General features: G+C 34.0%; 1 protein-coding gene across 3 annotated transcripts; it reads right to left on the bottom strand.

The window, feature by feature from the left end:
* Positions 1–759: 759 nt before the first annotated feature.
* LOC106176663 (uncharacterized) lies at positions 760–23,487 on the bottom strand. 3 transcript variants are annotated; one of them, XM_087007030.1, is made up of 37 exons: positions 23,095–23,487; positions 22,435–22,528; positions 21,897–22,049; positions 20,938–21,056; positions 20,248–20,394; positions 19,692–19,898; positions 19,348–19,465; positions 18,842–18,966; positions 18,342–18,461; positions 17,913–18,014; positions 17,441–17,681; positions 14,242–14,687; positions 13,893–14,001; positions 13,494–13,649; positions 11,034–11,089; positions 10,396–10,470; positions 9,754–9,949; positions 9,326–9,434; positions 9,013–9,121; positions 8,430–8,615; positions 7,953–8,093; positions 7,292–7,449; positions 6,775–6,934; positions 6,225–6,297; positions 5,526–5,729; positions 5,165–5,280; positions 4,788–4,871; positions 4,105–4,173; positions 3,720–3,839; positions 3,308–3,449; positions 3,041–3,154; positions 2,781–2,863; positions 2,404–2,471; positions 2,173–2,236; positions 1,786–1,897; positions 1,389–1,462; positions 760–1,132 (listed from the first exon to the last, which is right to left on the bottom strand). In XM_087007030.1, the coding sequence occupies exons 1-37, from the start codon at positions 23,470–23,472 to the stop codon at positions 1,007–1,009; spliced, it is 5,154 nt and encodes a 1,717-aa protein (XP_086863156.1). In that variant the 5' UTR covers positions 23,473–23,487; the 3' UTR covers positions 760–1,006. The 3 variants fall into 3 exon arrangements, with proteins under 3 accessions (XP_086863156.1, XP_086863141.1, XP_086863151.1); XM_087007015.1 differs by having other exon boundaries at positions 17,339–17,681; XM_087007025.1 differs by lacking the exon at positions 10,396–10,470 and having other exon boundaries at positions 17,339–17,681.
* Between the last annotated feature and the right edge of the window lie 108 nt (positions 23,488–23,595).

The following is a 23,595-nucleotide window of genomic DNA, read 5'->3' on the forward strand; positions in this document are numbered from 1 at the left end:
AACCAATAAATATAAATGAACTGTGTCTGGAAGACTGGACATACAACAGTCACCAACTGAGATTAGAAAGTACAATGTACTTAAGACATATATACAAAAATGAAATCTAATATCACAAGTTTGGGGTATAGTGACTTCAATGTATTAAACTTATAGATGTTATCACATGTGCATATATATACAAACAGGTCCTAACTATTACCAAACAACAGGTCACCAAGGTACAAGCTGATAAACCATAATTAAATCCATCCATATAGATATAGATGCTAACATCCATATAGATCCTAACATCTGAATATGTAACTTATGATTCATAACATACTTAATGAACAAAAAGTCATTTATACACATACATATACATCTACTGTTTAGTTTGGCATGGCTTTCGTATGAAGGGGAAAATATACTTCATTATGTTTCAATCAATATTTAATCAAAATACATTATAAAATATCTTGCTATATTTAAATGACGTAAGATGTAAATATCTCAAAAACAACAGAGAAAGGGAAAATAGAGCTAGTGTTATCATACTTTCTGTGTAAGTTAAGTTTTTCTGTAAACAGTCTTGTATCAAATAATGTTTACTACTCCAAGATGTAAGTTTATTTTCTGATAATATAAAGGAGCATAAAAAGCCTATTAATAGCATTCAATAACAACTTCTAAAAAAGACAATTCTGATTAGAATAATAAGTTCTATCCTAAAACAACCTGTTTTTACCTGAGCATATTTGTAAGTTATTGGGTTTTATAAAAAAAACAACTAACAGCATACAAATCACTGGAAATCAAATATCTGACCAAAAAAATTATATATCTGTCATTCTTTTTGGTAGAGTAAATTTTTACAGTAACTATGACCTAACAATTTGCTCTATAATAACAGCAATCAAACTACAATAACAATTTAGAAAATAACAAGTAACTAATGAGTCTATACAAATCAATTTGTCTAGTATCTAGGCATATTAAAGGATTAATTTGGAATTTTTGATAAATTTTACCAAAAACGTCGTCTTTGATTATCTTGTGCAAATTGTGGTCCTGAGTAACTTTTTTGCTGAGGTGGTCTTTGTCTTAAATATACTCCATTTTGTGGATTTTTGGCACCAAATTGTCCAAACGACTAAAAATTAAATGTAAAAAAAAAAGCTATGATTAAGATATTGCACCCACATAAATTATTATATCATCCATTTTGAGCAAATATATAAATATTACTTTTGCATTTACATGTTAACCAAGGGGCTTGAAAATGAAATCATAATTAGCAAGCAGAACCAGTTCTTTGTAAATTTGATGAAGAACAACACTTTAAAGTAAGCTAAGAACAATATAGCTTTTCAATCAAAATATTCATTCTTACAAAATACTTGTCTTACCCACTGGCCACTAGTGTATGGTAGGTTCTGTCGACCTGTGTATACAAAACCTGGAGTTTTCAAGTTGGCTACCACTGTAATGTAACAAAAACTTTTATTTAAACATGAAGATGACATCCAGTGTCTGCACAAATCCAAGCCTTCTTCATTAATAATAACTCTACCTCAATCACAATACAAGCTCTTTACTCACTTCATTGCAATGTTGCAAACACACTTGGAAACTACATAATCTATTTGTGCATGAAAGGAAATTAAAGCAGAGTGACGTATAAATTTCTCATTTCTTAAAAAATTGTTTTAATATTACGCTCCATTTCAGAAAGACACTTCAATTTTAAACTATTCAACTGTTTAAATGAATGTGATTATACCTGTAAAATAGTTTCTCACTTACTTCGTTGCTTCCACTCCATTTTCTTTTTCTCTAGCTCACTTAGAGATTTCAAGCATTCAATGTATGTGCTTTTACATGTATAGTCACCACATGGGACAGGGTATCTTGAATCCTGAATCAGATATAGAGTAGACATAATTCCATAAACATTAGACAATCAACCATGCTCCCTATATGCACTAAAAGGTGTAAAGAAAAAAGTCACCTTGGTGAATGGAATAGCTTCAATGAATAAGTAAAGTTACAAAACAGAGAAAAGAGAGAGAGGGAGAGAGAGAGAGAGAGAGAGAGAATGCCTTATATCCTCAGTTCATTTTTCAAAATGCAGGGGGAGATAAGTGAATGATTGGTTGTCTTTGGGATTTTCTTATAGAAGGTGGTACTTACTTTGCATGGACCTTCATAGTCACTTCCTACACAATGGGATACATAGGGGAAGTTATACTGGTTTCTGAAAAAGGTAAAAATGACACAGTTTAAATTCTGGGAAGACATTACTTTTCTGCTATCACATACACATTTTTTTTATTTTCCTTTATGCCATATTTTCCAAAACAATTTTAAATCTGTTAAAACCGATTTAACAGTTTTTACTTATTCAAAAACCAGTATGCTTACATTCCATGCTGTTTACAATGTCCAAAATCATTGATAGTTCTCTCATAATTCATCAGCATTGCCATCACCTTGAAAAAAACTCTGAACTCTGTAAAATTCATATACTAAACATCTACTATTCTTTTCTACTACTATTCTATCAATGGTTGTATTCAAAGTCATTCAAAAATAATACCGGACAAAATCAGACCAATCAGTTATTTGAGCTTCCCACCAAAAATTAACATTTGATTGTGTATTTTTAATTTACAGGAGTTTTAATGAAAGTATAATACATTATAACTTCATGTTGTGTGTACAGTTTCTTCATATAACTTATCAGTGAGAGATCTGCATTGAGAACTTGTAAATGAGACCACTAAATTCAGTAACTTTACCTGGTATGCAGCAGGCACCATCTTGTTGAAAGTAAAGTCTTTGGTGTCATAATCTATATATTCCAGTCTGCCACTGCGAAACACTATGAAGGTGAAAAAATTTTTAATTATAATGGATATATACAAATGTTAAAACTACAGACTGCTACACAAATGTAATGGTATTTTTTCTTTAAGTTAATAAACTGTATGAATGTTCACTACTTTTGGTATTCAGATACTGTTACCGACAAAAAAATGAAAAGTTAAACTGAACTGACCAATATTCCATGGAGCCATATCTTCATAGAAGGGCAGTGTCAGGAACAGATCATAAAACATGGTTTTTATGGGCTCCAGTAATCCCATTCTCAGAAGGGCAATTAAAGATATAGCTGAAATAAAAAAATATCATAACCATGAAAAGGGTATCTAGGCTCAGTTAAATTACAGTTAAACAACTGACATTTAGAACTTAATATCCTAAACACATTCACAAACTACAAGAAATAAATATTTACCATAAATTCATGTAATAAGGTACATACCATGAACATCCCCATATGGAATCTTGAATCCATCCCCTTTCCTGATAAGGTATACCTCATAAGTGGACTTACTATGGGCCAGGCAGTGGAGGGTATACTTTCTATCGTGGCCATCTAGCTGGTAGTCAAAATGATGATTAACCTGGAATTCAGAAAAAAAGGGATCAATTCATAACAAAAATCTGATTGCTGATATGCTTGAGTACAAGTTCATAGATTTTTACAAATATTATCACTATATGTAAACAGTGTTTTTTAATTTGATCTTTAAGCAATTTGAGGCATTTGCAGTAGTTTTTCCTAACAGAGTTCACAAATGCTTCAACCAAGCCAAGGGTTGGTACCTTCAAAGGTGCCACTCACATGTCATCTGATATCAATTCACCATTTTTATTAATAAAATAAAACTCACTGTGACAGTGAGGTTCCTGACATCTACACGGACCACTTTCCATGGGAAGGATGCAGACTGCATAAATGGTGGTTGAAGAAGCTCAGCACTTATACTGATGTTCACATCCGCTTCTGCGCTCTGATACAAAGTAATAATGACAATTTCATCAATTTTAAATAACATATGGAACCAAAATGATTTGCAGATGTATAGTATCAATATGGCTTTTACACAGTATCCTTGAACTGATGATCAACAATGAAAGTATGGTAATCATATTTCATTCATCTGTTTATTTAGCAAAGGGTTTGTGATGGGTTGTGATTTACATCATAAAGTTATTCAAGACAACTTCTATGCAAATAAATGATAAAACAGAATCTTTTTGAATACAGTTATGTACCTCTCCCAGCATCTTTAGTTCAGCATTTTCAAATACTGGGGCTGGATGGTGCTTCAGGTAGTAAATGTCCTGCAGAGTCAATATATAACTAGTAATCAGGGATTTATAATTACAGTTTTTTTTTTTAAACATAAGTCTTATCTATATGCACACTCATCCAAAAAAGTTTAGAAACATTGTTATTTTCAATGATTATAAAACAACCATATGAGCTAAGATAAATATTTTAATTAAATATTGATGGATGATGCACGCACCATTCATTACTTTTTGAAGTTTTGCCAGAAAAGGAATTCTGTGGGAATTACAGCAACATTTATTTATGTTGGGTCAAATTTCATTTTCAAAAAACATGCAAATGGAGTGACAAAGTTTGAAGTTTGCAACATTACCAAGTCTTGACAATAAACAGTGAAAATCTTTATCTTTGGTATACAGTATGAAGGATACAGTTAAAATAAAGTTTTGAGGTTGTTGAGCCTCTACTGTTTATTGTCAAGACTTGCTCAAACTTTGTCATGGAAATCAATAGAGATTTTTACTGTCGTGGAAATCTTATATCACAGTAATTACTGTTGTGTAGTATAATTAGGTAAAAATAACCACAAGACTTCCATGTGTGCACTAGGACCTCTAGGACTCCCTATGCACACCTGGCAAGACCATTGCTACAATTAACCAACCTTTCTGTCTAAAGTCCCATTTCCCCTCAGTGGTCGACCAGTAAAAGACTCTGGGAAGAATGTTGCAAATGCCAAAGACAGCATCTAGAAATAATCAAGAAAAAAAAAATGCCAAGAATTTTTTTCTGCTTTAAATACAGGATCATCCAAATTTATAATGTTCAGGAGAATATGATGTTTGCAAGCAGTTATATGTTTCAACATTATTGCACTAAACTTAATTATCTAAATGTGAATTGTTCATTCCAAAAGAAAAAAAATGTTAAGAAACAATGATGAAAAGAACATAGCATATCAACTCTATTTCATGAAACACTATAATATATTATGAAACAACATTTTTCTATTTTTTTTCCAAAAGCAACATGATGACCTACCTCTGCTGATGGTAACTGAAAGAAAGAAGTGACTCCATTTGCAATCATCTGCCCAACCATCAGATTGAATTCATCATCGCCCATGGTCATAACAGAGTCCAGAAAAGCCTGAACACCTGCATACAAAACAGAGGGGTTTTTTAATATGCATGGTATTTGTATTGCATCAAGCGTCTTTTCTTCTTTCTTTTGTGTAATGATAATACAGATTAAAATTTTGAAATGGTAAAGACAAAAAAACTAAAAGGATCTATAATGAAATTACACCATCCTGGAAACAAAAATCATTTGCAATCTATTACTAAAAACTGAAGTATAGCCTTAATAAGAAAACACATTCAATGTGAATAAGGTCACCTACCAAAGTACTGGTATCTCAAAAAATCAGGACTCTGCAGTAATTTGGTAGTGAAATCCTGGTCCACAGCAAGGCTGGTTATAACAATATTGGTGACATTCATCTTCCATGTTTCCTGATACAGTTTCTCTGCCTCCTCAAGTTCACTGTGCAGGGATATGAAGGTGCTGTTTTTGTAATGTTTAGCAAGGAGTTTGATCATCTCTCCTGAAAAATTCACAAAATGGATTTTTAAATTAATACCTCAAATTGAACAAAAATGCTGAGAAAAGATGACATGCAGCTATAAATGAGCTACAAATACAATCCAATCAGAGCCTGCAGCTTGACATCACTCGCTCCACTGACCTATGAACATGAATGTGACCAGTTTGCAGCAAAAGCAGTCTATCTATAGCCTTAATAATTGGCTAGCATGGTCTCCACATGTTAGAGAGCTTATCGTTGAACTTCTAGGCTAGAAGTGGCATATAAGAGCCATTTTCAAACATAGATTTTGTGCTAAATGTTTTGTTAAATCGCAGTTCTATGGAAAGGAGTTGACAGGGACCAAAAAACACACCTTACTTCTGGGAATGAATATACTTTAGCATGCATTTTCCGGGCCGATTTTGGTCATTTTGGTTGACTATTCTTGCTTAAAATCTACGAGTTAAGATACCAAAAACACATATTTTCAATTTTTTCTCAGTAGTTTCTTACCCTCCATGCTTTTATATTCCATAAATGAAAAAGGCTGGGTGTAAATCTCATTTCCAAGTACACTTACAGCTGCCTGGAAAAATAAAAACTTTGTTTAATTCATGTGCATTTGTAGCACTGAAATTAGTCAGGATGCCAATATATATCATTTCCATTTCAAAAGAGATGAAAATAAAGGGTCCCACCACAACTCAAGACAACTTAAATTTGTGTAATTAAAAACCCAAAAACTGAAACAGATGTAGTACAAGCTAAAAGCTCTTTCTTAATGCATATCATTAAAACAGACGTCCCTGTAACTTCTTTAAGATTAAAACATATTACATGTATTTGCTGACATATACATACACATCATATCTTTCCCAAATTACTATGTTATAAGTCATTTCAAAAAAGCTCTCATTCCAATTCCATTGCAAGGTTTAAATAATCAATACAAACACACAAAAAACGAAAAAAGAAAAAAATTCAATTAACATGCTATCTTCACAAAATTAACATTTTAGTACACATTCCATGCTACACTGCTTGATTATTTGCATTACTGTACCTGACTTGCTATCAATCTAGACAACTCAGTGGAAGACTGAAGAAAACGGCGTGTACTGTCTGCAGCATGGTATACCAGGGTGTTGTTGTACCATACCAAGTGATGGGGACACATGTCTGGGTAGACTGGCAGGGACAGGTACTCCCTCAGCAGGTTCTTCCTGAAAGTGTATTGAAATCATAAAAAAGTCAGTATGTTTACCCACTGCAACATGCTGTTTTTAAACATGTAATTCTCACCAACAAATCCTGTGAAAACAAGTTATAGTAGTACTATAATAAATCATTATTTCCCATAATTTTATAAATGCAGAATTCACTCAATGATATTTCCCCTTTTTATGTCTCAATTTACAATAATATCAATTCTCTAAGCTTAAAATATGTTTTCAAAGGAAATCAAAATGCAGCTTCTCTGGAGTTGCTTGAAGCACTTACACTACCCTCACAGTATGATCTATCTTTCTCTTGTACTTGAGCGTAACTTCATTTTAATTATAAAAATGTAAAACTCTGACCTAGCAACCTTATCCAAACCAAGGCCAAGCAAGAGCTCCAGACCTATTCCCTCCATGCATCTAGCCAGCCTGGTTTCTTGTTTGGAGACCCCAACTCTGCACTGCTTGTCTGGAGTCAGCTGAATGTTTGCCCTGGTGTCCTGGCAATCCAATACAACCTGAAAATGATAATAATTAATTGGAATTTACACCTGGTGCAAGCACAAGACTAAGATTTGAATTTTATAAAGCACAAAAATATCTACAACAGTCAATGCCAAAAAATTTAAGCCTGCTGGCCCTACAGAAAACCAAAGTCTAAGAATCTGCAGACCTAAAGTAGAAATATGGTAGCCATGGCATAGCTGAACAAATTTACAACACTTTGCAGCTTCAACTTTAAAAGTATTTGGCTTGGGACTGACAATAACATCACAAACTGCTGCAAGGGCATAGTAGGAATAGAAAAACTGCCAGCAAAAAAATGTAAATTAGTTCCATGTACCCTGCAAAAAAAAATGGGAGGAAGTAAATGATTTGTTTTTCTTCATTTCCTGAGGCCAACCTGTGACACAATCTTTCATTGCAGCCTGAGACTTACTGTGAGACTAATCTTAAAATAACAACATAAGTGTACACATTAGCTGCAAGTCACTTTTTTCCTCAAAATGTTAATACTCACTGTTCTCTGCATATGTCCTAGAGTTATTTTAACCAGTTTGGTGGCCAATGTGTACCCTCTAAGAATATCAACGTCATCTACCAAGCTAACTTCAGCTTCATTCTCCAACCCATGCAGTTTCAAAGTTTCAAATATCATACCCTATGATAAGCAGGAAAAAGAAGCATCAGTGCATTCACAATATTACCTCTAATACTGAAATTGGGTATAAGTAAAGCATAATTGAAAATGGGATCTAAATTGTGCCCATTTTAATGATAGTGAATGATAAAGAAGGAGAAAAATCCTATCCCCTTCAAAGTTTCCCTATTCATGATCATATCTAAGACACTTCTCAACCCCCTTTTTTTTTACACAATATAGGAAAAGAATAATATTTCTACCCTGCCATTTAAAACTGAGAAGAGAAATATGTTTACCCACAAAAGAAAGTAAAAAAAAACAATAAAACTCCCTATCTCTCACATAAATCTTTACCTTGAAAACTGCATGGGTTTGCTCTGCACCTGTGCTGTTCCCAAGTAAAAGGTCAGCCATAACCAGCTGCTCAGGAGAAGGGACTTCAAGGTAGGTAGTGTGAGCCATGGTCAGCAAGTGACCGAGGTAGTACAGGAAACCTTGACCAAGAGATGTTAGATGATGAAAGGTCTCCAAGCCCAAAATCTGTAACATAATATAGTGTAAATCTATACATATTTTAATATGCTAAAACAATAAGGTAAATATGAACAGCTTTGTTTTTCTTTTTGTTATCAAAATATCAAAGATTATAACATATGTCTGTACAGAGTAAATTTTAGAAGTTAGTTTGTAAAAACAAATGTTACATCATGAAGTTTTACTGACTAATGTAAAATATCCCTTTTTTCACATCTGATAATTCAATGTTCTAAACCAATGTGTATTATTCAGGTCAACATGTTACCCAATCAAATCTGTAGAGGTGCCTTCAATTTTTAATTCATCAACTTATTTGTTACAAAGAAGAGGCAATTTTTAGTTCCTGGCATGTAGGTAAAACAATAAAACAATAAAACATAATGAGCTGACTCAATCATACCTGAATCTGAAATATCTCTGGCATCTTGACAATTTTATCCACAGTACCAGGACTCAAGTTATTCACCAAGAGAAGGAAATTCTTAGCACCCAAGCTTGTTATCATTTTCCTGAAAAATTAGTTTTTTCAGTGCATGAAGCCATTTAAACTGGAGTAAAATTACACAAAAAGTGTAATAGGTGTTTTCCTTCTTTATTCATGATTTTCTAAATCTAGAAGTCATCAATAACTTTTTTTTTTTACCTTTGTAGATACCATTCATTTAATATTTTCTTACCAAATTGCCATCTACATGTATCAGTAGGTTTCTTACCTAAGTCCTTGCATATGTCTGGCACTGCTTGTGTCAAGTACAGAGAGAACAGTAGAGTTGAGATACCTGTGAGCAATCTTAGCTCCTAGTAACACCTGCTGGTTACCACCTAGGGTACAAACAACACAGGTCTATAGAAACCAATAGTTTCAATATTGTTTTGATGGAAAAATCTAATTTACATTAAGATAAGAAATCTCCTCATAACTGCAATCTTTATTTTTACAGATCTCAAAAGTCTAGAATCATAAGACATAAGCTTAAAGCTTTTGTATAAAAGAATCCAACACCACTGACGGTGCACTTGAGATGTCTGTGACATTAATATATCATATGCAAGTTACAAGTTAACATTGTCCTCATGGTTCTGGACCATTGAAGCTGCTTTAAAAATATAATTGGCTACACTACATTGTCACTTTTCATACCATAGGTCAAAACACTGAAGAAGTTTCTCTCTTTCCCATTCAGAGCAGCGATGTCATTCTTGATCAGTTTCCACTCAGAGTCGTACACACTTTCCTCCTTATGTTTTGGTCCAAATGTGTGTTCCATTGGCTGGTGTTTCTCCCTCACTGTTCTTGCTGGTTCTCTTAATTCTGGTTTTACAGAAGTCACTGGAGACTATTAAAGAACAGTTATCAAAATAACAAAGTACTTTTCCAAAAATACTGGGACTATATTCACTGTATGTATGCATGTCTTACATTGTACATGCTTGTTTACAACTGTATCTCACAAACATCATCTTGATTTCTTACGTACATTCTTTACAACAGTGACTGCTATCATTCACTAAATCATAAGTGAAGATATATAATAACGACAAAATTTTCTACTTTTAACAAGAGGTCAATATGGGTCTTGCATAAAGTTTCTAAGAAGTCGTGTGAGGTATCCAAACACAAATCATCTGCTACACACTAATGCATGCACACACATGGAGTCATTTCCATAGTTTCCACTATGAAGAGGCAGTCAATCAAATATTCTGACCAAAATAGATTTCATGCCCTGATCAGCATAATGAACTAGAGGCAGTCACGCTTGCAGCTATGCTTCTCTCCTACCTTAAAATCATATTCATCATTTAAAGCTTCTTCTTCCTCCTCCATCTCTTCAGCCACCACCTCTTCCTCCTCTTCCTGTAGCATAGCAAGCCAGCTTTAGCAACATGCGGTGTGATTCAGCAGTAATTGGGAAGCACTCAACAAAGCCATGGGGATTGATGGTGTTACAAAAGCTTTCTTTAATTTATAACTTTCATCACACAGCTCATTCTCTTAATCTCTGTTTCATGTGGAGGTTAATTTGGCAATTGATACTATGAGGGCAATCATTAGATAAAGACCACTTTATGAAGCAAAGCAAAGAACATTAAGCAATGAGCTATCAATAGCAATTAGCACATATCAATGAAATATTTTGGCCTATTTCTGCATGAAAATTTGCAGCCAGGATTTACATGTCTTGCTGTAGTATTCATCATGTGAAAAACATTGCATCAAAACCAATCTAAATTCAACTGGCAAAGCCTTTCTAGCCATTTTCACCCTTAATCATTATGATATTCATTAAAGGGGACAGATGCAATCAAAAACTTGTTGGGTAAAATCAAACACAAAATTGAAACTTTTTTCAAAGATTCAGTCTTCTACAATTATTACACCTGATGCAATAATGCACACAGCATCAATTCTTCTATTACCTCATTATTTCCCAGCTCTGACTTCTGGGCTGCAGCTGCTTGCTGGTCAGTACTATCTGAAAATAAAAAACAACCTTGTTCATTTGACCAATTCTTAAAAACACAGGAATGACAGTAAATTGTTTTTAAACAAGGCAGCAAAGCTGTCAAATGTACAGACAAAAAACAGAAAAAAAAGATGCAAAAGAGGTCATTTTGTCAATTTTGATGCAACAATAAATAATGCTTATAATAGCAGTCAGTCAACACTGATTTTTCATTATGCACAACAGGTAACATGGTCAATAACAGGAGCAGATCCAGAAATATTTTTGACAGTATTCTAAAGTATCTTTATTGATCCATCTTCCATTTTGATGGTCTTCCAAAAGAAAAAAATAGATACCCATCAATATAAAAAATCTAACTGTCTTCCAGGAGACCCAGAAGATGGTCTCAATCCACCCCTTCAATAAGATTATAGTTTCATGACCATGAGAGTTAAAATTCACATGATGAAAGTCCCAATATAAGAAAAATGATGACAGTGCATAAAATAATATTACTAGTGTTTAAAGACATGAATACCAATACAACTGCTTACGTGGAAATACAGAAATTGTGCAGAGCCTCAGGTGGATGGGAAAGTCACATCTTAAAAATGCCAGTGTTGGAGAAGAAATTAAAAAGAAAACAACAAAAATATAATCTAATGAAGCTGCTATTCAGTGCTTCCTTATTATGGACACTGTTATCTAGCAGAGAGCTTAACCTTTGGGAGTTTACAGGGAAATATCAACAAGTGTGATTTATGAAATCTCATTTAATGGCCACTAATCAGGCAAATGAGTTTATAGCACTAAACTTAACCTAGTGAATACCCAAGGGGAATTTACAGACTGACCACACAAATTTGTCCCATAAGACACAGCTTAAGAAAAGCACAAAACAATAATGCACAAAAATAGGAGACTGCAAATTCTGATGCAATAGTACATTATGTTTAACTGCACAGTCAATATCAAATTTTAATTATGCAGAACAGGTAACAACGACGAAAGTAAAAGCATAAGGCTTCAGGTCCATCAAAGTTCAAATTTACAATTAGAAAGAGCCAGAATGAGAAAAATGAAAATTTAACACAAAATTGCATAAATTCAATAATAAATGATAACCCAATTGAGCTGGCTTTCTAATTTGAACTGCATGCCAATCCTAAAAATCATACTTGTAAGTTAAACATAATAATAAGTAACACAGTTTTCTTTCCATAATGTTTGCAGAAGCAGTACAAAAATATTTTTGTCAATTTTGATGTAACATTACATAATAATTTATAGAATAATGATCACCAATTTTTATTATTGACTATGAATAGCAAGGACATGTAGAAAATTTGATTACCATTCGGCTTCATGTCCATGGGAGTTCTGAGTCCCACAATGAATATGCCAAAAAGATGCAGGAAATATCAAACAAACACTTTTAGGCATCTTATTAGTTAAATAATGAGACTGTTAACATGCTTAAGAATTGAATCTGAGGAAATGTGAAAAAAACAGTATAACTTCTAAAATAATGGCCCGATTATGCTGATTTTCGAACTCAACCTGCGTTTTAGTAAGATTGACCACTCCTGTGAGTATAATTACAATTGGCCAATCCGTTTTTCTTATATTGTGTTATCAGTGTTGCATTTATATTGAAAATAGTGAAAAAACAGCATAAATTCCCTCAAAATAGCCCAATCATGCTGATTTTTGAACTTGACCTGCGTATTATGAATATTCATCAGTTCTGCAAGTTTCAAGTCAAAAGGTAAAATGGTTTTCCACTTATCGTGTTATCGGTAAAAGTGCACGGCGACGGCGACGACGGCGACGACAGCGACGACGGCGACGACAGACGCAGATGACGGCTATATGTACAGACACATCTGTGTCTGTACATAAAAACAGCATAAATTCCCTAAAAGTGACCCGATCATGCTGATTTTCGAACTTGACCTGCGTATTATGAATATTCATCAGTTCTGTAAGTTTCAAGTCAAAAGGTAAAATGGTTTTCCACTTATCGTGTTATCGGTGCTGCATATATGCTGAAAAAAGTGAAGAAACAGCATAAATTCCCTAAAAGTGACCCGATCATGCTGATTTTCGAACTTGACCTGCGTATTATGAATATTCATCAGTTCTGCAAGTTTCAAGTCAAAAGGTAAAATGGTTTTCCACTTATCGTGTTATCGGTAAAAGTGCACGGCGACGGCGACGACAGTGACGACGGCGACGGCGACGACAGACGCAGATGATGGCTATATGTACAGACACATCTGTGTCTGTACATAAAAAAGGTATAGATACAATGAAGGTGTTATGAAGAGAATGCATTTTGATGCTCATCACATAAAATTCAATTCACTCAAAACCATCCGTAATAAAACAACTAAAACATTCAATTTCAGTAATGAAAGCAAATAACAACCTTTTCTAATTCCATTTAAAGAGACCAAGGGCTCTTTTGAAGACAAGGACGATGGTGTTGCTGTCTTAGATGCCATTTTCTTAACTGGGCCTTGGGTGGAGGTCACTTTTTTGCTTTCAATTTGATCATGGTCATTGTCAATCTTTGTTCTTTGGGCTTAAGTATGGAAATACAGAAACTAAGCATAGTTGTACAAAAAACACTGAGGAACAAGCAAGTGATATACATGAACAATGTGAGTGACAAAATCGATAATGACACTACTTTTGCACCATTAGAAAATAATATTTTTATACAAATAACTTTTGTATTATTTCAGTCACTTTATACATATAAGGCTCAAACAATAAAAACATTTATAAACAGTTAATGTCACTCTTCTTCACATTATCATTTTACCTTTATATCTATTCATGAGAGTTTTCTTAAAGTCTTCCTTGTATTTGTCTAGTTTTTCCCTAACACTTAAGGATAGGCCTTGTTGGGCATCATTCTGAAGTAGCCTCCTCTGCAATAAACAATAACAAAAGAATACATCGATTAACTTGTATTTTATGGAGTTTTGCTTCCAGCAGCTAACAATCACTTAATTATAATGAAAATAAAATTTGAAGTAAAAATTCTTTCGAGCTATCATACTTGTAATTTTTTATTTCAACTCCTGATCATGAGTGAACACAAATATCTGACCTTAAACTCTGAGAATTTACATCCATTAAACATAATGAATTTAAAAAAAACTACTCACCATACCATCTTTCCTATCCTCTATCTGACCACCTTGTTCCCTGGGCTTAAACACCACTGGCTGCTGTTCAATCTTTCCAACAGGACCCAAATGATCAGCACCATTTTGTACCAGATCATTTTTTAAATAATCAGCCTGTCTACTGTCCTGTTGTTCCACACCCTGATATTTATTTCTATAAATTTTCCTGGCATTTCCATGGATTCGTTTTGGTACTGGTTTTGGAATTTGATGCTGCTCTGCAAGAGGTACTGGTTCTTTATTTAAAGGATCAAATTCACGGATTACACTTTTAAGTGTTGTTGTTGTGCCTCCATGCTGTATACTTCTCAAATTTTGAACATATTTGGGACTGCTCACTTTCTGATGAATTATGTTCTTTTCTAATTCAGGCAACTGTCCTTCAGTTTCTATTGGTTTCTTTGGCTGAGCAATGACTGGATTCCCTGAATTGGTAAGAAGTATTCATATGAACAAAGATTCAAGTTACAACAAGACACCTTACACAACTGTAAAGACAGATGAAGGTGTGCAAGTGCATGTAGGTTTCAACATTTAGTCCAACATCATAACTAGAGGATCAGAGAGGCGATACCGCCTCCGAATATTGTACCACCAGCTGGAGCAAGCGCATTCGTATAGACCCCCACATACACAAAATAAGGGACACAGCCACCAGTCTTATGCTTGACAAGCTATAAAAATGCAATCAACAAGAATTTTCAAAATACGCAAAAATATATATATAACTTAAAATGGTACAATCAAAGTTAAGTTAAGGTAGGTCAAAGGTCAATTTCAAGGTCACAGTAAATTGCCAGTATATGACTTTCTATTCAACTTCAATAGTAACTATGGACCTATCTCTGCCAGGTTTGGAGTTAAAAGAGAAAGAAATTAGCAGAGTTCAGTTCATGATTATAAGTAGGTCAAAGGTCAATTTCAAGGTCACACTTAGATTGCCAGTATATGACTTCCTATTAAAGTTCAATAGTAACTATGGACCTATCTCGCTAGTTTTGGAAATAAAAGGGAACCAAAATTTGCAAAGTTCAATTCATGATAAAAAGAAGGTCAAAGGTCAATTTCAAGGTCACATTTAGATTGCCAGTATATGACTTCCTATTCAAGTTCAATAGTAACTATGGACCTATCTCTGCTAGTTTTGGAGATAAAAGGGAAGCAAAATTTCCAATTTCAAAAAAGTTCAGTTCATGGTGAAAAGTAGGTCAAAGAGAAATTTCAAGGTCACATTTAGATTGTCAGTATATGACTTCATATTCAAGTTCAATAGAAACTATGGACCTATCTCTGCCAGTTTTGGAGATAAAAGGGAGGCAAAATTTGCAAAGTTCAGTTCATGATGAAAAGTATGTCAAAGGTCAATTTCAAGGTCACAGTAAGATTGCCAGTATATGACTTCCTATTCAAGTTCAATAGTAACTATGGACCTATCTCTGCCAGTTTTGGAGATAAAAGGGAACCAAAATTTGCAAACATCAATTCATGATAAAAAGTAGGTCAAAGGTCAATTTCAAGGTCACAATTAGATTGCCAGTATATGACTTCCTATTCAACTTCAATAGTAACTTTGGACCTATCTCTGCCAGGTTTGGAGTTAAAAGAGAAAGAAATTAGCAGAGTTCAGTTCAAGGTGAAAAGTAGGTCAAAGGTCAATTTTAAGGTCACATTTAGATTGCCAGTATATGACTTCCTATTCAACTTCAATAGTAACTATGGACCTATCTCTGCTAGTTTTGGAGATAAAAGGGAAGCAAAATTTCCAAAGTTCAGTTCATGGTGAAAAGTAGGTCAAAGGTCAATTTTAAGGTCACATTTAGATTGCCAGTATATGACTTCCTATTCAATTTCAATAGTAACTATGGACCTATCTCTGCCAGTTTTGGAGATAAAAGGGAAGCAAAATTTGCAAAGTTCAATTTATGGTGAAAAGTAGGTCAAAGGTCAATTTCAAGGTCACAGTAAGATTGCCAGTATATGACTTCCTATTCAACTTCAATAGTAACTATGGACCTATCTCTGCCAGTTTTGGAGATATAAGGGACTAAATGTTATAATTTCGGTGTTACCTTAATGTGCCATAAATTTCCTACAGAAAAAATTAATTAAAATAAAGAAAAGGTCATTTTGGTCAAAATTCTTGAAATGGGAGGTGCTCTGAAGTTCCAGATGTTCAAATTTGATGAAATAATGTCATTTTTGACCACAAGTTGTCTGCTTTGCCAAGCCTTATGTTTTATTTTTCCAGAGTTCAAAATTTATTATCCATTACCGTACTGCACATTTTGCTTTCACCACCAATATGTACTTTTTGATACAGCGTAACTCAAAAACCGTATGGAATACAAAAAAACGGAGACCACCTCCAGTGTTGGGCTTTACATGCTCTACAAAATGCAAAAAAGAATGGGTCTCTAGCATTAACGGTTCCCGAATTACAGACAGTTTTCAGTTTCGGTATCTTATGGCCGCTTCACCCGTGAAAATGCACCGATTGACCCCAAATTCACACAGATGAAAGATGACCTGAAGGGTAATATTTTCCAATAATATTATTGGTTAAGTCTGTGTGGTGTCTGAATAACAGCGCAAATAAATTTTTTTTCGTAAAAAAATTCATTTTTTTGAAAATTTTTGCCCCTTTGACCTTGAAATAAAGGTCAAAGGTCAAATCCAAGGGCATATTTGAAATCTACACATATGACTTTTGGAAAGCCATCTGTAGAAATTTTTCCCATAATTCCTTCCGTAGGGTAGATAATTAGCATTTAATTTTGCCATTTTTGGACAAGGGTGCATTGCAATGAGAGTCACACCTAGACCCCAATACTGACAAAGCCCAAATTTTACGTGGAACGAGTTGAGATTATAGGTGACCTAAATCCAAGAGATGGGTATGGGGGCCCTTACCGTCTAGGAGGAGAAGCGGTAACGGTAACATGGCGGCGGAGCCGGCGGAGCCGCAGGAGCCGGCGGAACGGACCGGACGGGACTAAAACCATGTGTACCGCCAGCGCTAACGCTGGTGGTACAATTAATTTATACAATGCAATAAGCATAATTCTCAGTACTTTACCTTCCATTCCCTTAACTCCACCCAATGATCCCATGGCTAGTCTTAGTTCCTTTTCATCCTTTGTTAAGGCAGGGTCTATATTCCTGGACAGGGATTCTTTACCTTGGCTTTGAACTTTGCCTTGAACTTGACCCTGAACTGCTGGAGGGTCAAGGCCAACCTTATCCTCCTCCCTGCGCCATGTTTTGTCTAGCCTGACTAACACTGGGTCTTGCTGTGGCAAGGGTGGATTGCCTTCACGGTCCCACTGTTTATTAAGCCTTTGTACTTGTTCTTGGTCTTTCTCAGCAGCTTCCTTTACATCATTGTTCAACCTGTTCCATCTTTCTGCTACACTATCCACCTGCAAGAATGGAATCAATTCATTCTTAAATGAAACTGCAAAGTTTACATAATAGAAATCTGTATATTTTATATAGCAGTGCATCACAGAAAATGCCAAGGTCAGTTTTGCTTCTTAAAATTAATTTAAAATTTTCATTGGTTAACTACTTTTTATATCAAGCTTAAAAAGTCACTTAAATCATTTCATGAAGCTACTCCTTAAACACATCTGCCATTCCTGTTAGTTTACCTGCTCATAGGGTTGTTGCACCCTTGCTCCCCTGTCCTCCTGAGGCTGCTTCTGGTTGAAATTGTGAGGAGAAATCTGCCCTGCTTTGGCACTGTGTAAACCCTAGTGAAGATATCGAAGGACTGGGCACTCAGTACCCTTCATGATGTATTTCAAACTAGTGAGATTTGGTGTATTTGCATAAAAAATTTTAAATAAACAAAATCACTATTTTTTTCTTTTTCAAAAATTGAAAATATTAATGATCACTTAGACACATTGTTATGTGTTCCACCGAGGGCAAAAGAAAAGTACACTAATATTTGGAATAACAGAAACAATGATCACGGACATTCCAACACATATAATGTCATGAAAACATTAAAAAATAAAAGTATTATTATAAAAACATTAAAGTATTTTTTATTATTATTATTTTACCACACATACCTTTTCATGTGGCTCTGTACCAGTCAATGAGGGGTCCAAGTCTACTAATTTCTTCACTAAAGCATGCATCTGAGGGTTCTCCTCACAGCTCCACATATGTGAATCAATGCCAGTTTTTACCTAGATCACAAAATTATATTCATTGAACCACCAGCAAGGGAATGCATCACAGTAAAATAACCTTAACTCCCTTAACTTTTTTTACAAGACTGCTATCACTTAAGATTATGGTTTTTCCATAATAAAGACCTTAGTTTTTTATGGCAATATTATTACACTATTATGAAAAAGACAAATAAACATATAGCTCATGCTTCAGTATATATATTATATGAAATGAAGTGGGTAGTCAAATCTAGAAATCACAATTCAATTATGACATTGATGGCTGTTCAAAAGACTGATAATCTGATCATAACTGTGCATCCTTATGAGGGCTGCTTAAAAGAATGGTGCTTCCTGCTACACAGAACACAACATTCCATTGTTCATGTACTTACAGGTGTATCTTGTAATGAAACAATGTTTGAACCATTGATGTAGAGAGTACATGATCTCTGGTCGTCACGGTATGGCACATGTAACAGTTGATACAATAACCTTTCCTTGGTGGATTGTATGGGACCTGTGTTCAAAAGCATAGATGTTTCTCAAGTTCTTTATTAAATCTGCATGAAATCTGTACAGCAATTTGATATCACTGCTGCTGTAAATTGTGTATTGTTAGCAATCAATTTTATCATAAAATATATATTCAATATGTTAATTTTAATAAAGTAATATTTAAAATGTCTTCAATTAATGGGTTTTTAAATATATATCTATACCTATTACATAAACACCAATTCAATTTCATTCTTTAAATTACTATAATATAAAACACTGTTTTTTTACAACATAAACTTAAACCAAATAAACTATGGTTTATAAATACTTACAGTATCACTATAAGTAGCCTATTATGAAAACTGATATTATAACATAAGCATTTCAAAGTTATCATTACCTATGTAGTTTATAACTTGGAGTGGGATACAGTCACTGGTTTCAGGGACAAGTAGCTGACTTCCATCATTATAATGTATGGCAACTGGTTCAGATTCATTTCCAAAATGAAGGTAGCACTGAAAACAACCAGAATAGGATAAATTCAGCACAACTGGAGGCTGAAATAATGTAGATTAAACTTGTTTGAAGGTACACCACTTTCCAGACTCCCTGTCACATAAGAAATCTTATATTTAATTAATGGGATTTCAAACAAATCATTTTAAAATGCAAATATTTTAAAATTAATGTAAGAAATATTTCAGTGTCAAAAAAATATTGTCAAAAAGTCTAAATACAAACCTCTCCTTCAAGTAATGATTTTTCGCAAAAACTTTCTGGTAAATTTCTTGTTCCAGTGAGGACCTGTACCTTGTACAGGTCTTCTCGACCATTATTCCATCCACCAAAATACCCCTTGACTTGTTCCACAACACAGTCCAGACCAGCCACAGTACAGCACTTGTTGAGAAGCACTGGCAAGTTTTCCCAGTTCTTAAAAAAATTGAGCTAAAACACAAATTATCATTTTATAAAAAAATCATCAACAACCTATGCATGGTATACTACTAAAAATACCCGTAAAAAAACTTTGCAATAAGCCACATCTGCTCGAGCAATTTGTATATAAAGTGCAAGTTGGTGTGACCTACATAAGGTCTCCAGGTTTTAGAATCTATCAAAACAGCAAAGCACATTTGCATTACATCATACAGAGAAAAATAACTCCTCTATAAAAATTAACAGGCTTAAAAATGATGCACAGCAGTTTTCCTTATTTCTCCATGATCAAAGTACCTGTATATCTTATCTCTGCCATATAACAATTAATGCATAAAGTGCACAGTATGATACCTACCATATGCTTATTATTGGTGCTGATGTCTGCTACATAAGTATTTCTAGCCAGAGATAAAAGTCTTGCTAATAGTTCTTCATATTCATGAGGTAGAAGGTCACCAACCATGGAAGTTAAATTGCTGAGTAGGATAGTGTTGAAAAGAACCTGAATTTTGAGCAAAGCAAAAAAAATTATCTAACATCTATTGAAATGCATGTATCTATTATATTCAATTTTAAAAAGTTGTTGAAAATGAATAAATGGGCAGCTGTATCAGACTAGTCCAGGTGTATAAATGTGTACCAAAACAATAATTTGGAAAGAACAAGTGTGGCATACTAGCATCCTAATCAGAGGAAGTGCAAAATCCAGAACATGATTTAAACTACAGAAAATGAGAATACAGAACCAACTGTACAACATTGTGTGGATTGGCACTTCAAGGTATGCAGAATTTACTGCTCTATGCATTCAGAAGTCTGATAATTATCAATTTAATCAAAATGCATTCAACAACTTTGGTCTTATTCACAAAAGCATCATATAATACTGCTTTTTCATCTAGAACTTCAAGCATAAAATGTATGATTCTATGCCAGATATATGAATACCCTGTAAACGATGTTTTTTTTTTTCATTTTATTATTATTATTTTTTTTTTTTGCATCACGGTACTAAACATGAATTTTTTAATGCTGTTTGCTTTACCTGATTATCATTATAAAGATATTCAACAGCTGCTGGTAGATTGTCTTGAAACAATGAGCCAACATACAGGTTTGGGATACTATGGTAAGTTAAATTTTCTTTTACTGGTAACTTTGAATCTGGAAAACAAAATAAAACAAATGGCCAAGATGTTTAAGTCTGATGCTGAAAAAAATGATACACAGGTGATGGAGTAAGGTTTGGGTTTTGCTGCTTCATATATGTTCTTGTTCACATAGAATTTTGTTCTAGTTGAATAGTATTGGGCGTTTTTTTTTTAATTTGATTTAAAAATGTATGGTATAATCATCACTGTGAAGTGGTAATTTACAATAACTTACAATAATTAATTTTTTGTACATAAGGCCTTCAAATTAGAGAGAAAACAGAGAAGACTCCTGGGAATTGTATCATTATGAGATTTAGAAGAAAAATAAGTGGCAGCAACAACTTTAATGTTACACATAATTCCGATCATTGTAATAAGTATAATTGCATGAAATTTTAAAATTTATTCAAATTTTTAAGGATTATGTTGTAACAAATAAGAGTTTAGTGACCTCAATAAGGTCATTGTGATAAAGAAGTGTTATAGTAAGGTAATATCTTATTGCCCTTAGTTATACCTTCCACAGGGGGAAGAGAAAAACGGTAAAAATATTAACTTGAACTTAGACATCCTTTGACCAGTCTCAGCCCTCAAAGCAGTATCTGAAAGACTTATCACACTTGTGACTTGAAAAAATGAAAATGGCTCAGTCTCCCCCCAATCCCCACAACTGCTTGATTGCCTTAGTACTGATGTGTTTATAAAATAAAGTGGAGATGTTTAGACACAGAGAGTTCAAATTTCTATAAATCTTAACTGGTTTAGATAACCTATGTAATCATTTTAAAAAATCCAATTACCTTTATTTTATCATGTGTTACTATTAAGCTTGTATCTAAAAACAACTCACCTTGTATGAGCAGTGCTATAGCTGTATATGTATGGGTAGTATCAGCCAGCAGGGAAACTGTATAACCAGAGCCTATTTCCAATATACTGCCTTTGTGTCCTTTCATTTCACTTATATATGATACAAATTTTGGCAATGTGTGCTGAGGGACCTCTGGTAAAAAATCATGTACAATAATAATATCATGGAAGTTTTTGATAAGTACTGTGAACAGTAAAACATGGATAACATTTATAAAGAACTATGAGAAAATGTAAGGTGTCAAGTGCAATATATCAGTCTCTGATAAAACTGACTGACAACTGTAGAAATATAGGATGTAACACCTGAAAATTTCTCATACCTCTTGATAAAAATAATTTTTTCATGTTAAACAATATGAAACATTACTTTTAAAACGTCACATATCACTGAGAAATAATCAAGAAAAATTGCAGTAGTATCATAATATTAAATAGATCATAAAATAGTATCAAATATATCTTTTGTACTTAGAAAAACTAAAAATGTCATATTGATAGATTTGAACAATTATTACCATTATCAGGAAGTCTGCCAAATCTTAGAGCAGAACAAAGCCTCTTCATGACAAGGACATCCCCTGGAAGTTTCTCTTCTTGCTGTTTCTCTAACTAAAAATCCAAACAATTGTCACAAAACAATTAAAGGGATAACAACTCTTCATATGAGATTCATATTTCACAATAAATACATTGTGAACAACTCATAGAAACATAATAAATTCTATTTTACCACCAAAGCAGCAGCTTTCGCAATTATTTTGATATCTTTGCTTATGACCACGGGACCTTAATTCATAGATGGCTACTCACTGTAATAATCTCTTCTTTATAAAAATGTCTTAAGAGATTATTACAAAAAAACAAAGTCCTGAAAAAAAAACAGACTAATTTTGAAAGTCAGAATGGATTCATTCACCATCGGTAAGTGTGGGAAAATTGTCATTTAACCCCCCCCCCCCTTCCCCTTTCTCCCCCCCCCCCCCCCCCCCCCCCAAAATAAACAGTTGTTATCACTTGACTTAAATGCACCTTTAACAGACTAACACGCCCCCGAGTAGAATACAGAGAAGCTGGTGCTTATACAAGTAAACAAGAGGAAGGGTGTTCGTCTCTTATATCTAACTGTATTTAGTGAGAGTCCCTGATGGGTTAGGTCGGAAAACGGATAACCACACCGTGTTTAAATTTGACACCCCTGAATCACTTTCCCTCCTGACCGCGTCCATATATTCTCTTCTAGCCACACTGTCATCTACAACTTGTAATCCAATAGTTGTATAAAAATCCTTGTATTCTTCATATATCTTCCTTCTAATTTCTTTGCCTCGGACCGCACGTGACGTACGCGAAACTTCGCCCACCTGCTGCGGGGATAGTTTAACATGTCTGTTCATATCTCCCTTTTGTGTCAAATAATTTGCAGCACTGTTGACATAATTCCTGTTATATTGAAGGCCTTCCTTCCATTCAGTTAACGCACATATAGTTTTAGAGACAATCACAAGCACATAAAAGGCGCAGAGAGCTTTAAATGCGGCTGCTCTCTCCGCCATCTTTTTTGTTTACGTCAATGCATGCTGGGAGATATTAAACTTCCGACAAAAAGTGACAAATTTTATTATCTATATTTTATAAAGGATACTCTCAATTATAATCAGCAAACAGTATATTCAATC

This window comes from Lingula anatina, chromosome 1, assembly GCF_051362555.1.
Source record: "Lingula anatina isolate TDL-2025a chromosome 1, LinAna3.0, whole genome shotgun sequence".
NCBI classification, from domain to species: Eukaryota; Metazoa; Brachiopoda; class Lingulata; order Lingulida; family Lingulidae; genus Lingula; species Lingula anatina.